This window comes from Diceros bicornis, chromosome 26 (assembly GCF_020826845.1).
Source record: "Diceros bicornis minor isolate mBicDic1 chromosome 26, mDicBic1.mat.cur, whole genome shotgun sequence".
Lineage (NCBI taxonomy): Eukaryota > Metazoa > Chordata > Mammalia > Perissodactyla > Rhinocerotidae > Diceros > Diceros bicornis.
In genome coordinates, this window is record NC_080765.1 from 45,068,882 (window position 1) to 45,085,407 (window position 16,526).

Consider the following 16,526-nt stretch of genomic DNA (forward strand, 5'->3'; position numbering starts at 1 on the left):
GAGAGGTGGGCTTGAATGTGATCTGTTTGGGTCAGCCTGGCATCACTGGAGATTTATGGTGGGGTAATGGGAGACAGCCTGGGGGGTGGATCGATTACTGAAGGGCTTTGGATACCAACTCTTTTGGATATGCCAATCTTTGATGAGTCTAACACACCATCATCACCACTACCACCTCTCAGCCTTCCTGTGTGCTCACCCTCTTCCCAATTCTGGTAAGTGAAACTGCACTCTACATACGTTATTTAACTTTATATAGGCTTTGTATTTATCGTATCATTCCTGCTTTCGCTATGTGTTAGTGTTATTTTAGTTTTTATGTGTTGTTAGGTTATTTTGGGGGTCTGGGAATGCTCAAAAACTTTTCCCATGTGAATTACTGGTAATTGCTTCTTTGCTTTACGCTGTCTTGGCTTACGAAAGGTTTCATAGCAACAATATACTTTTTGTTTGTTTTATTCAGCAACACTCTACTTTCAGATGGGGGTGGGGGGGAAACCTGTACCAGCACCCATCAGGCAGCACCCCCCAATATCTGAGTCCCAGGTCTGCAGGACCTCTCTTGCAAGCTTCCCCATTATGACAAACCCAACTTTTTCCCTATGTGCCCCAAACCCTACGTGTGGTAGCTGCTTCCTACAGTTGATATGTTACCTTAGTGTCTGCCTCCCGTTGCCTAATGCACCCTGATCACTACACCAACCAGTTGAGAATGAGTTTGAAGTATGTATATAAAAGGCAACACCCTAAAGTCTATAGATTTCCTTTGATGTGTAACATTACCCTCTTGGCTTGGTTCAGCCCTTCATATGTCCATTAAAAAGCCAGTTAGTCTTCTCCCTATAAATTAAATACTGGGGCTCTGCATATAGTTTCCACACCTCCTTTTCTCACTGAAACATTTTAACTAACTGATACAGTTCTTCAATTGACACTATTCCTTTTTCACAAGGATTCCTAACCACTTCCCATAGACTGGGTCAGATCTTCTCACAACCCAGAGAAGCAGGGCAAAGCCCTTAGATTGTCATCCTTGTCACACATGTACTGTGTATTCTCAGCCCAAGGTGGTGGATGGATGGTCACAATCAAAACAAGAGCTGGGCCCCTGAAGCCTCCTTAGCCCACTTTCCTTTCCTCTTGCCGCCTCTTCTATGCATCTCCTGTGAGGGGACTGGCTTACCAGTCAATTTGGGAACAGCCCAGGACTTCTGGGATCCTGGGCTAGAGTGTAGCCATTTCATCGCTCACTTTATGGCATGCGAATGCTCACTTTCACCATTATCAGTTCCAGCCTCCTTGCAGTCCTGCTGCTCATCTTTGGCTTGACTTTGCGGTAGAGACAAAGAGAAGGACTGAGCGTTCTTTACTTGTGGAGAACACAGAACTCTAGCAACTACCCTCATGACTCCCTGTAGTAGGATATTTAGCCTGAACAATTTTGAACTTGGTGCTGTCCTGAGCCCCTATGTGATCACTCTCTCATCCAGTGGTAAAGTCCATGGTCCCACCGTGGTCCCACAGAGTGGCCCTGGTTCGGACCCAGTGAGGAGGTCCCGCCCACCAAACACAACAGCTGGTAGGACCTGGAAGCAGACGGTGGCTAAGCTGAGTCTGGGCAAACTGAATGAGCTCCTGGCTGCCGTGAATGCCCATAATATCCCTGCAGTCCTGAAGCGGGGAGCGCATCTCAGTAAGACTATGGGAGCAGGTGGCAGCAGCCCTAAGCCCCTGCGTGACTGCCTTCCTATTCGGTGGGGGACCCCACAGCACTGCTGTGATCTCAAGGAGTGGCCCAGTCTGGGACAGGCATAGCTGACAGGGATTGTGGCAGGCTCAGGTTACACAGCTCCTGCCCCCCACCCCCACCCTAGTGGCAACAGATGGAACCTGCAACCAGATGCTATCACTATGCGTCAGCACATATCCATTCCATCAAATGGTATAAAGAAATATATTAATACTCCAGATCAGAAGGAAAAAGACAAACACCCAGAAATCAATCATGAAGGCACAGAAGTCTACAATATAAATGACAGAATTCAGAACAGCCATCATAAGAAAACTCAACGAGCTACAAGAGAGTTCAGAAAGATGGTTCAATGAAATCAAGAACCAAATTAATGAACAGAGGAGATTCATCACAGAAGAGATCGAAACTATAAAGGAAAACCAATCAGGAATGTTGGAGATGAAAAATACAATGAAAGAGAAAGAAAAATCTGAAGTCCTTAAATAACAGAGCTGATATTATGGAGGACAGAATTAGCAATCTAGAGGATAGGAATACAGAAATGCTTCAGATGGAGGAGGAGAGAGAACTAAGACTGAAAATAAATGCAGAAATTCTCTGAGAAATAGCCAACTCAATTAGGAAATGCAACGTAAGGATTACAGATATTCCAGAGGGAGAAGAGAGGGAGAAAGGAACAGAGAGCTTATTCAAAAAAATAATGCTGAGAACTTCCCAAACCTGGAGAAGGAGCTGGAATTACATGTAAATGAAACCAGCAGAACTCCTGATTAGATCAAGGTAAAAAGACCTTCTCCAAGGCATATATTAGTAAAGTTGGCAAAAGTCAATGACAAAGAAAAACTATTAAAGGCAGCAAGGCAGAAGAAAATAACCTACAAAGGAAGCTCCATCAGTCTTTCAGCTGATTTCTCAGAAGATACCTAAGAGGCTAGGAGAGATTGGAGCGATATATTCAAAATTTGGAAAGACAAAAACTTTCAGCCAAGAATGCTGTATCCAGTGAAAATATCCTTCAGATATGATGAGAAATAAAAACTTTCCCAGACAAACAAAAGCTAAGGGAGTTCATTGCCACCAAGACCCACCCCCCCACACACAAGATTTGATCAAGAAGGCTGTCATACCTGACAAAAAAATAAAAGGGGTTTACAAAGCCTTGAGCAAGGAGATAAATAGGCAGACAAAATCAGAAAATTGCAACTCTCTATCAGAACAGATTAGCAAACAATTGTAACTCTAAAGATAAAGGGAAGGGAAACATGAAAAAGAAATAGAATCACTTGATTTTAACCACAAATTCACAACAGATAGTGGAATAAATTGTGACAATAACGACTTAGAAGGGGAAGAGGAAAGGGATGAAACCTGCTTAGAATTAGGGAATAAGAGGCTATCAGAAAATGGACTATCTCATCTATGAGATCTTTTATACAAACCTCATGGTAACCACTCAAAAAAAAAAAAAAAAGAAAGACACAAATGATAAATAAAAAGAAAACTGAGAAAACCATCATAGAGAGCCACCAAACTGAATTGGCATTCTGAAATACATGGGATGAGAAACAAGGGAAATACAAACAACTGAAAAACAAGTGATAAAATGGCAGGATTAAGTCCTCATATATCAATAATCACTCTAAATGTAAATGGATTGAATTTACCAATCAAAAGACACAGAGTGGCTGGATGGATTAAAAAACAAGACCCAACAATGTGCTTCCTACAGGAAACACATCTCAGCTCTAAAAACAAACACAGGCTTAGAGTGAAGGGATGGAAGTTGATACATCAAGTTAATGGCAAACAAAAGAAAGCAGGGGGTGCCATACTTATTTCAGACAAAGTAGACTTCAAAATAAAAAAGACAATGAGAGACAAAGAGGGGAAGTATATAATGATAAAAGGGACACTCCACTAAGAGGACATAACACTTATAAATATATATGCATCTAACACAGGAGCACCAAAGTACATAAAGCAACTATTAATTGACCTAAAATGAGATATTAATAGCAACACAATAATACTAGGGGACCTTAACACCCCACTTACATCAATGGATAGATCATCAAGACAGAAAGTCAACAAGCAAATAGTGGAACCAAACAAAAAACTAGACCAGATGGACTTAACAGATATATATAGAACACTCCACCCCAAAATAGCAGAATACACATTCTTCTCAAGTGCTCATGGAACATTCTCAAGGATAGACCATATGTTGGGAAACAAGGCAAGCCTCAATAAATTTAAGAAGATGGAAATCATATCAAGCATCTTTTCCAACCATAATGCTATGAAGTTAGAAATCAACTACAAGAAAAAAGCTGGGAAAGTGACAAATATGTGGAGACTAAACAACATGCTACTGAACAACCAATGGATCATTGAAGAAATTAAAGGAGAAATCAAAAAATATCTAGAGACAAATGAAAATGAAAAGACACCATACCAACTCATATATGAGGCAGGGAAAGTGGTTGTGAGAAGGAAATTCATAGCAATACAGGCCCACCTTAACAAACAAGAAAAATCTCAAATAAGCAATCTTAAACTACACCTAAAAGAACTAGAAAAAGAAGAACAAACAAAGCCCAAAGTCAGCAGGAGGGAAATAATAAAAATTAGAGCAGAAAGAAATGAAATTAAAACCAAAATAATAGTAGAAAGGATCAATGAAACTAAGAGCTCTTTCTTTGAGAAGATAAAATTGACAAACCCTTAGCCAGCTTCACTAAGAAAAAAAGAGAGAAGGCTCAAATACATAAAATTAGATGAAAGAGGAGAAATTACAATGGATACCACAGAAATACAAAGGATTATAAGAGAATACTATGAAAAACTATATGCCAACAAACTGGACGATCTAGAAGAAATGGATAAATTCTTAGATTCGTACAACCTCCAAAAACTGAATCAAGAAGTAATAGAGAATCTGAATAGAGTAATCACAAGTAAAGAGATTGAAACAATAATCAAAAACCTCCCAAAAAATAAAAATCCAGGACCAGAAGGCTTTTCTGGAGAATTCTACCAAACATTCAAAGGAGATTTAGTACCCATCCTCCTCAAACTATTCCAAAAAATTGAAGAAGACAGAACACTTCCTATCACATTTTATGAGGCCAACATCACCCTGATCCCAAAGCCAGAAAAGGACAACACAAAGAAGAAAAATTAAAGGCCAATATTGCTGATGAACGTAGATGCAAAAATCCTCAACAAAATATTGGCAAACCAGATACAGCAATACATTAAAAGGATCATACACCACGATCAAGTGGGATTTATACCAGGGACGCAGGGACAGTTCAACATCTGCAAATCAATGTGATATACCACATTAATAAAATGAGGAATAAAAACCACATGATCATCTCAATAGATGCAGACAAAGCATTTGACAAGATCCAACATCCTTTTATGATAAAAAGTCTCAATAAAATGTGTATAGAAGGAAAGTACCTCAACATAAGGCCATATATGACAAACCCACAACCAACATCATAATCAACAGGGAAAAACTGAAAGCCATCCCTCTGAGAACAGGAACAAGATAAGGGTGCCTACTCACGCCACTCTTTTTCAACCTCGTACTGGAGGTTTTGGCCAGAGTAATTAGGCAAGAAAAAGAAATAAAAGATACCCAAATTGGCGAGGAAGTGAAATTCTTGCTGTTTGCGTATGATATCATTTTATATATAGAAAACCCTAAAGAATCCATCAGAAAACTGTTAGAAATAATCGACAACTACAGCAAAGTTGTAGGGTACAAAATCAACTTACAAAAATCAGTTACGTTTCTATACTCTGCTAACGAACTAACAGAAAGAGTACTCAAGAAACAATCCCATGTACAATCGCAACAAAAAGAATAAAATATCTAGGAATAAATTTAACCAAGGAAGTGAAAGACCTATACAATGAAAACTATAAGATATTATTGAAAGAAATCGAGGATGACATAAAGAAATGGCAAGATATTCCACACACATGGATTGGAAGAATAAACATAGTTAAAATGTCCATACTACCTAAAGCAATCTACATATTCAGTGCAATCCCAATCACTATCCCAATGACATTCTTCATGGAAATAGAACAAAGAATCATAAAATTCATATGGGGCAACAAAAGACTGCGAATAGCTAAAGCAATCCTGAGAAAAAAGAACAAAGCTGGAAGCATCACAATGCCTGACTTCAAAACATACTACAAAGCTATAGTAAGCAAAACAGCATGGTACTGGTAGAAAAACAGACACACAGATCAATGCAACAGAACTGAAAGCCCAGAAATAAAACTACACATCGACGGACAGCTATCTTTGACACAGGTGCTAAGAATATACAACGGAGAAAGGAAAGTTTCTTCAATAAATGTCGTTAGGAAAACTGGACAGCCACATGCAAAAGCATGAAAGTAGACCATTATCTTTTGCCATATGCAAAAATTAACTCCAAGTGGATTTAAGACCAGAAGGTAAGACGTGAAACCATAAAACCCCTAGAAGAGAATATAGGCAGTACACTCTTTGACATCGTTCTTAGAAGGATCTTTTCAAATACCATGTCTACTCAGGCAAGGGAAACAAAAGAAAAACAAATGGGACTTCATCAGATTAAATAGCTTCTGCAAGGCAAAGGAAACCAGGAACAAAACAAAGAGATAATCCACCCACTGGGAGAAAATGTTTGCAAATCATATATCCAACCAGAGGTTAATCTCCAAAATATATAAAGAACTCATACAACTCAACGACAAAAAACCAAACAACCTGATCAATAAATGGGCAGAGGATATGAACAGACATTTTTCCAAAGAAGATATACAGATGGCCAATAGGCACAAGAAAAGATGTTCAACGTCACTGATCATCAGGGAAATGCAAATCAAGACTACTTGATCAAAGATCAAGATATCACCTTACACCCGTTAGAATGGCTATAATCACGAAGACAACAACAAGTGTTGGAGAGGATGTGGAGAAAAGGGAACCCTCATACACTGCTGGTGGGAATGCAAACTGGTGCAGCCACTAGGGAAACCAGTATGGAGATTTTCTCAAACAATTAAAAATCAAAATACCATATGCCCCAGATATCCCACTACTGAGTATTTATCCAAAGAACTTGAAATCAAGAATTCAAAGAGACTTATGCACCCCTATGTTCATTGCAGCATTCTTCACAATAGCCAAGATGTGGAAGCAACCCAAGTGCCCATCGACTGATGAATGGATAAAGAAGATGTGGTATATATACACAATGGAATACTACTCAGCCATAAAAAAGGCAAAATCATCACATTCACAACAACATGGATGGACCTTGAGGGTATTATGTTAAGTGAGATAACCAGACAAAGACAAACCCCATATGATTTCACTCATATGTGGAAGATAAACACATGGGCAAAGAGAACTGATCAATGGTTACCAGAGGGGAAGGGGGTTGGGGGGTGGGCATAAGAGGTAAAGGGGCACATTTATGTGGTGACTGACAAATAACAATGCACAACTGAAATTTCACTATGTTAGAAACTATTTTGACCTCAATAAAGTTAAAAAAAAACCCTGTTGTGTGTGTATTGTGGAATGTCAGAAATACATATCAGTTATATAATTTTCAACACTTGGTATTGTCAGACTTAAATTTCTATATAAATAGATATATAGATAGATAGAAATACAGAGGGATATGTGTTGTGTCTATACTGTATCTATATTTATCTCTCTCTCTATTCATCTATCAATCTATCTATGTGTATCCTACCTCTGTCTACAGAGATGACCTGGGAGCAGCTCACCCCAAGAGTAATGAGAACATTTAGTGCCCAGAAATTGACTTCTAAACACCATTTTTCATTGAAAGTAACCAGGGCTCCTTGAGGAAATAGCTGGTCTGGGGTAGGGTTAATAAAAGATAAGCATGGAACATCTTGTGGTTCCAGAAAGCAACGAAGTGCCCAAAGAATATGGGGACAAGTCAAAAAAACACAAAAGCCAGCTTGAATGGGCTCCCACTGATCAAAGAGGGGACAACAATATAGTGATAATAAGTTATAAACCATTGAATAAAATAGGAAACTCTGATTCCATACGATGTTAATAAATAATGAATAAATTGAGTTGAATTAGCAACAGGATATTTATGTAGTTGCAAAGTACTTCACCATAAAATACTTATTAATTACAAAGTGGGGCATAATGGAAAAGACTGGCAGACACTACCTTCATTTAGTGATCCAAGTAACATCATTAGTAACAGGACAAATTGAAATATACACCACTGCCTTAGTCTGCTCAGGCTGCCATAAGAAAATACCGTAGACTAGGTGACTTAAACAACAGGAATTTATTTTGTCACAGTTCTGAAGGTAGAACGTCCAAGAACAGGGTTCCAGCAGGATTCAGTTTCTGATGAGGGCTCCTTCCTGCCTTACAGATGGTCTCTTTGTCCACACGTGGCCTTTCCTCTGAGTGTGTGTGGAAAGAGAAAGGTCTCTCTCTTCCTTTTCTTATAAGGTCACCAATCCTATTGGAGTAGGGGGGCCTACCCTTATGATACCACTTAACCCTAATTACCTCCTAAAGGCCCTGTCTCCAAATACAATCACATTGGGGGTTAGGGCTTCAACGTATGAATTTGGATGTGGGAGACAACTCAGTCCATAGCACCACCTGATAGGCTACAATGAGAAGAATGCAACATCACTTCTGTGGTATTCCTGCCAAAGATGCGTAACCTGAATCTAATTATGAAGAAACATGAAACCCAAATTGAGTGATGTTCTACAAAATAACTGGCTAATAATCTTTAAGTGTCAGGATCATGAAAGTCAAGAAAAGACTGAGGAACCATTTCAGACTGACAGAGACTAGAGACATGACATCTAAATGCAGTGTGTGATTCTGAACAGAATACTTTTGCTGTGAAAGACATTATTGGGACAATTGGGAAAAGCTGAACAGGGTCTGAAAATTAGATAATACAATGTATTAATCTTCATTTACTAATTTTGATGGCTATATTGTGGTCCCATAGGAGAATGTCCTTGTTTGTTAGAGATACACCCTAAGATATTTGGGGAAGACAGAGTATCAAGTTGTCAACTTACTCTCAAATGACTCAAGGGGGAAAAAGTCCTTTGTGTTATGCTTCCAACTTTTCTGTAAGTTTGTGATTATTTCAAAAAAGAAAAAAAAATTTTTTTTTGAAAAAGCACAAGCTTTAGAGTCAAGAGTACTTGGGTTTGATTCCCAGCCCTACCATGGTGTGTTCTTGAGCAAGTTTCTTGTGCTCCAATGTCCTCATCTTAAAATGGAGACAGTATAGGTTATTGTGAGGATTAAATGAGTTGATTCATGTAAAGAGTTTAGATCATTATCTAGCACATGGTAAGTACTCAGTGAAGTTGATATAATCAAATTGTCAATATAGTCAAAAAACTGGACCTTTTCGCCAAATCATTAATGGAGCTTCCAAATTAGTCTGTAATTTAGAGCTCATATACTAGAGCATAAACTCACCAAGCCAAAGTCACTTTTCAATTCCTATTTCTCACCAGCTCCTTTATTCCAACATCTCCTAACCACAGCCATGGAATTGAGCCTGAAGGCTGTGAAGACAGAAAAAGGATTGACTCCGTTCATTGGCAGGTTCAAAATTTGGTCATTTGATTCAGGTATTCAGGTAGCAGACTTTGTTCCCTTACGGGGCAGGGTACGGACCTAGATCGACTCTACAAAAGGCTCTGAGAGATGGGCTCTTAAAAGCTCGAATGCTGTTTTACTAAAGTTGGTGAACCTTCTGTAGGTCTTGAAGTTTTGTTTTTCATTTTTTGAATTTCTAACTGAATAAGACACCAAACATATTTTTTCTTCTTGAACTCTAGAAATTGAACTTCAGAGCCCTTAATAACAAGGAACTTGCCTCACATTTAATTGCTTTTTGCCATTTTTTGACTTTGTTTCATGCACACCATTGAAAATGGAACATGAACATGTGTGCATTTTGATGATGTCATATGTGATCCCCATGATGTATTCATGTCCCATGTTTTCTCTCCTCCCTCTAATTCTCTGTGTCTTACTACTCCCCTAACTACAAGTTAGATTCAAAATGTCCCGTACTTTTCATTGGCAGATCCTGCAGAACTCCAAAGTGTTTGAAGAATGCATGTCTATTTTCCCCCCAAGTTATTTTGCAACTTGAATGATTTAGCTAGAGGACATGACTGTTTAATCTCCTTGGTAGTTACCATTCTCATAAATCAATCAACTGGCATTCTGGTTTATATATCAGCTTTAGGAGCATAGTCATTTTGAGTCTACCTCCTGAGAACGTCATCTAATCTGAGTGTGCTGATCAATAAAGAATTTGAGCCTGCAAGAGTCTAGACTGATCAATTCACCAAGATAATGCCACTAGTTGGCTAGTCCTGGAGACATACTTCAGTATTACTCTGTAAGGAACTGAGAAAATAGGTCATGGCTCTGATCTGCAACTGGAAAAACAAATTAAGGATGGGACAATTTAACTAGATGTCTTTGGGGGGCATTATTGAAATGTGGAAAGGTGGAAATTTGTCATTGTTTGTTCAGCATTGTCCAAGGGACAATATAACCCCAAAGTGGCAAACAGGAAAATGGTTCATATAACAAATTTAGTTCCTAGGATGAAAAACAGAGACTCATGAGGCTTGTTAATTAATTCAATTCACTAAGTGTTTGTTGAGCATCTACTAGGTATAAGGTGGGTATTTAGGTTCTGTGGGGGACACAAAGCTGAAGATTCTTTAGAAACTAGCCCTAAAACCTGCTGACTTCCTTTTCTCTGGTAATGTAGTTGCCAAGAAACTTTCTCACATTAACCTATCTCCTCTGCCTTGGGGAAAGAGTATATGAACTGTGGTGGCAGGTGCAGATTCCCTTGGCAATTCTAGTAATGCACAGAATCACATATCAGCATTTAAATTCCAATACCTGATTTCCTCGATGAGTCATGGTGTGCTGGACTGATTGCGAGATTCCAGGAACTTTAGGGCTGAAAGACTAGATCTTGAGGCAGAGGACATGCTTTATGGATGGATGATCCTTCTTGGCCTCTTAAACTTGCTTAAGGAATCTCAGGGCATTCTATAATCCACCAGCCATATGAGCATATCCAAATGCTGTAGCAAATCTGATGGCTGGGACTTTTTAGGGGGGATGATTTAAATAAAACTATATCAAGGAAACCTATTTGGCTAGAATTGAAAGGAACATGGTCTTAGCTACCTTTTCTCATTAAATATTAGATGAGACAGAAGGGAAAATGGGATGTAGACATAAAGAAGAGGGTAAACAAGATGACAGAGGGACATATGGGTGGGAAATATTGGTAGATAGACTGAAATATTGAGAAGAGGCAAAGAGAGATGGACAACAATGATGGATGGATAGGGTACAAAGATCAATTGTTTGGGTTTTCGTTTGGGGTTAATAATCCCTGGCTTGATTTTATGGAATTATAGTAACATTATACAAGATCCTGCAAGTGGATGTGCTTTCTTTAGAGAAGTACAGAATTCTCTAGAAATACAGTAAATAAACAATTAAATATGTAATATTTATTACATGAGATAAATATATATAAATAACCCGTGGACCACAGAGACAGTGAGCTAGGTCTGTAGTAAGTCAACAACCTCTGAGCCATTGATGACACATGTCTGCCCTGTTATCTGTAGTCCACAGTAGGATTTTTGGTAAATAAGTGTAGAATATTAGAAATAACAGTAACCATGTCGCAACAGCTTAGGGTTGTTGGGAACATGCCTAGTTTGTACCAGGGTTAGTACTCTTCATGTTCACCTGGCCAGAGAGAAAATGAGGAAAAGTGTGTAGAGATGAAGAGGCTATAAATGATGAAGGAGTTTTTTCTTTCTCTCAGTAGACTTCTCTTCCCTTCCCCAGCAGCCTCCTCAGTGCCCCCTTTACTTCCTTGTTCCTCAGAGTGTAGATGAGAGGGTTCACCATGGGCGTGACTACAGAGTAGAAGAGGGAAATGAATTTGCCCTGGTCCTGGTTGCTGGTCTTAGCTGGAAGCAGACACCCATAGGTAGCTGAGTCATAGAAGAGGAGCACCACCACCAGATGGGAGAGGCGTGTGTTAAATGCCTTTCTCCGCCCCTCAACCAAGCGGATCTTCAGCACTGCGTGAGCTATGTAGCAGTAGGAGATCAGGATGATGCTGAGTGGGATGGCAGTGAAGAAGGTGCAGACACCACTGAGCATAGCCTCATTGAGACTTGTGTCTCCACAGGCCAGTTTGATCATGGCAGGCACCTCACACAGGAAGTTGTCCACCCTCCGGTGCCCACACAATGGGAGCTGCAGAGTGAATGTTGACTGGATCACAGAGTTGCCCAAGCCACCCAACCAGGCAATGGCAGCCAGCAGCCAGCAGAGCCAACAGTTCATGATGGTGGTGTAGTGCAGGGGCCGGCAAACTGCCACATAGTGGTCAAATGCCATCACCACCAGCAGGATGCACTCAGTAGCCCCTAGCCAGAGGAAAACATAGAGCTGGGTCACACAGCCACCATAACTGATAATCTTGTCTGGTCCCCATAAGTTGATCAGCATTTGAGGGACTGAGCTAGTAGTAAAGGCAAGGTCCAGAGTGGAGAGGTTGCTGAGGAAGAAGTACATGGGTGTGTGGAGCCGGGCATCCAGGCAGGAAAGAAGGATGATGGTTGAGTTACCAAATAGGGTCAGCAAGTAAGAGAAGAGAATGACCACGAAAAAGACAATCTCCAGCTGAGGATGGTCAGATACACCCACCAGAATGAAGCCCTCCAAGGAGCCGTTGTTGGTCCCTTTCATCTCTGGTTGCCGTTAGTCACTTGAGGAATCTGTCCAGGGAAAACCACTGGGAGAAAAGCAAGTGAAGAAGAAGCTATTGAGAAGGTTGATCTGCGTAAGGGAGGGTCTTCTGGGCTTCACAGTGAAGTAACAATTTAATTTTTATGATTGCAAACTTTCACTGCAATCCCCAACCACTGTCAGTCCCACAATGAATGGAAACTTTATTCCATTTGAATGTCAAACATGAGCTATTACAGAAATGAAGGAAGTGCCTTATGAAGAACAAAAAGATTAGGGTTCTTCAGTTCAGCATGGCATTTACAACAGGGTAGAGGAAGCTGACGATTTAAATTAAATCTGGAAATTCTCAAAATACAAATTTCCCCAGCCAAGGTTTTGATATGCTCAAGGAAGGGTGAAGAAGACCCATTGTGTTTGGAACAGCTTCCCAGAAGTTTCTGATAAATTTCCTCCCCTTTCTTCTATATTCCTCCCTTCCCATGTGAAAGCTCCTGATCTAGAAAGATGAAGTTTGAAGGAGAACATGAATCTACTAAATCATGAAAAAAAATGGAAAGGGTGAATTTAGACTTATTCACCAAATACAGAAGATATGAATATGTGAGTTAAGAGGAGGTAAGTGTAGAATAAACAAAACCTCACATAAGCCCAAGTAAGTTTAGGTGGAACAGGCTAAAGATATAAACAGGTTTTATCCAAAAATGGGTTAAATCAGTTAATGGGTACCCATAAGTAGCAAAGGAAACTAGAAGATTTCAGAGGAGATCACTGATCTTTTGAGGTATATGACCACTATGCCCACTTCTAAACCACTGAGTAATTCTTAACATCTCACAAACAAAAATTAGCTCTTGTTAATAATGGGTGAATTATCATCTCCTTTCATTGGGGAAGACCTAGGCTTTTCTGAAGATCATAAACCAAAGCCTCTCCATCTTCTTTGATTAATGAATAAAATGATCTGAAAAGAAAGAAGAAATAGTCCTTGGCTTAGTTGTCCTCATCTGGGCACTGAAGATTGGGAGTGAATGCTCTGCCTCTTTCTCTGGACAGTGACATGTCCTACAGGAACCCTGGCTGCCACACCTGAAGAGCAGGCTTGATGGGAGGCACTACTCAAGGGAAGTGAGCAGGAGTGCTTAGCTGGTTCTGGTGTACCAGGCAGGGACCACTTGGGTACAACTCGGCTAAAGAACTGTCCTTTTCATCAATAAATAATAAAAATACTAGAGATCCTGATGCTAGATTCCACCCAAAAGTCAGGAGGGAAATCTCTTCTAATTGCCTATTTATTTAGGTCAGCAATGGAGTCCTTCTATTGAGTCAAGGATGATAAGGATTTCAGAGCACTTTTCAATCTTCCTTCATACCTCTACCTAATACCTTAAGAAGACGTGACTACATATTCTTTTCATTTAGAACTTAAGAAAGCTGAGGAATTGAGTTACCAATCTGATAGTCAGCTCATCTTTCCACTCAGAAGTTCTTCCTGATATCCATCTCACTACCTCCTGCTAGTAGAGGTGCTTGTCCCCTTGTATTCCTCTAGGGGAAAGAAATAGACAGACACTGCCTATCTTCTTCCATGATTTGTCTGGTCTCTGGGTGGCTGGTGCTTTGTGGCCGCTCAGTGATGTCAGGATTTCTTGCAGTCCCCACTCTGCATACTGAACAGCTTTTAGCCCAGGAATAAACCAGCCAACATGGAAAAGGAAAATTCATAACTAGAGTGGGAAGCTGTTGACCCCAGCCACTCAGAAAGTTCAGGAGGAAATGCCATACCAACTAGATTCTTGGCCTGAGCTTGACAAACTCCCCAAACCAACATGACTGTAACTTCAAGTCTGAATTCAGCAATTCATCTGCTTTTCAGGGTGTTTTCCTCCCTTAAAGAGTCTCTTCCTTTGGTTCCTAGTTCTCTCATAATCTTGGAATGTTAAATTGATCCAGCACTGTTTGCATTTTAAGAGGACCCTAAAGAGGAAAATATTGATCTCAGAGGATACACCATTTATGGTGCAATTTAGGCATGGAAGCACCCAGATGGAGGTTGTTTGGGTACAGAAAGATTTTTAGGAATCACTCATATGATTGATTGGTTCCCATCTCAGCCTACCTGTAAATTTGGTTTGAACATTCAGGATATTGAGAAAAACAGCCAAGACTTGCTTCTTAAAGAGAATCCTGGATGTTGTAATTGCCCTCCTTCACCCAGTTTTCTGCCCATTCCTCCCTAAATTTTACCATTCTCAGTTGGCCACTTGTGGATTAGCCACAGCAAATCTGGAATTTAGAATTGGCTTCCTCCAAGCACAGAAATTGCTCCTGAGCTGTCGGTACTCCTCACATCTGGTGGCACATTCTCAGAATTCAAGCCTTGCTTTAATATTAGCCAGAGCAGTGAAAGGAAAGGGAATCATAAAAAGTGAAAACAAAGAAACAAACCTAGTCTTGAATTCCTGATCCTGGCAGAGAAGTTCATATATGTGTTTTATTTAAAAATGTTTCGTTTATGTGGGCGATGGTTGACAGATATTCCTGAGAGCTCAGTTTGTGCCTGACTAGCTTGCATGTAAGTTCTAAGTTAATCTTTTCTTGGTGATCTGGACAGAATTGAAGCTAGGGTTTTCAATATAGGATAACATTGTGGCAGTCTGGCAGGCAAGAACCACACAACAGAACAAACTTTGTTTAGATGGATGAAGTCTGAGGTGGAACACAATAAAAACCTCTGCAATCAGGAAAATTTAAGGTATTTGATCAAGTGAACAGGAATTTTACCCCCAAATCTTAGAATTTGAAATGGAGGAGTTTGAACCTTAAAAGAGGTAAATATAGGACCAATAAAAGAAAAAATGACATAGTTCATAGTAAACATCGAAATTAGTACTCCTAAGAGGCATCACAGTTCAAAAATATTGAAATTTAAGAAACATAGTTATAAAGGGAAGTTAAGAGAATCTACACTGTCTGGAGGGGACTCTGACGTTTGCTGTTTGCATCAGGGAAGACAACCAAGCTCCCTTGAAATTGATTTCCGATACAACTGTTGGAAAAAGAATCCTGGCTGCGTGGACCATGAGGCCGGCTCAGGGGGCAGTTCTAGTGAGCACAGGATCTTATAAAATAGAAAAAAGGCTAAGTGGCAGGACATCAAATACATATAAAAATTCAACACCACAAACTCAGAATGGAGAGGCTGGATAAACATGGGTGTTCCAGGAATAGCTCTCCAGGTTACATCTCTCCGCAAGCCGAAGGCAGTTTGCACTGGGTGTCTCCAAGGGAAAAAACCGAGAGGGGCATGTTTGACGTGAGGGCCAGGAAGTTAGCTTTCTGCCCTGTACTGCTGAGGTCATTCCTTATTGGAGAGTCTTACTTGATTTGTCTGGCCTTTTTAAAAGGACATGCAGCGTGTGCAGATTTTTAGAGAAGAGGGAGAAGGGAAAAAAATAGGTCCTATTGAGAATGGCCAAGACATTAACTTGTTTAAGAGTGGTTAGGGGCCAGCCCGGTGGCGCAAGCGGTTAAGTGTGCACGCTCCGCTGTGCCCGGGATTCGCAGGCCCGCACCGACAGACCACTTGGCAAGCCATACTGTGGCGGCGTCCCATATAAAGTGGAGGAAGATGGGCATGGATGTTAGCCCAGGGCCAGTCTTCCTCGGCAAAATAGACGAGGATTGGCAGATGTTAGCTCAGGGCCGATCTTCCTCACAAAAGAAAAAAAAAAGTGGTTGAAGGGGGATTTTTTTTTCCTTCCAGTTAATGTCTTCACTATTATGATGGAATTTTAACGATGTGTGTTTGCAGAGCCGGGGCTCTCCTTATTTATGGAAAGCAAAAATAGGCTTAAATTAAGAGCAAGAGAAATTGCGATTGGCCATTTTGAGATTTTG

General features: G+C 40.1%; 2 protein-coding genes across 2 annotated transcripts in view; one reads left to right on the plus strand and one right to left on the minus strand.

Moving 5' to 3' along the window:
* The window catches only part of TIGD7 (tigger transposable element derived 7), a 94,445-nt gene that overhangs the window by 13,760 nt on the left and 64,159 nt on the right, over positions 1-16,526 (plus strand). The window lies entirely within an intron of this gene.
* LOC131422724 (olfactory receptor 2C1) lies at positions 11,688-12,626 on the minus strand. Its single transcript, XM_058570197.1, has one exon. The coding sequence runs from the start codon at positions 12,624-12,626 to the stop codon at positions 11,688-11,690; it is 939 nt and encodes a 312-aa protein (XP_058426180.1).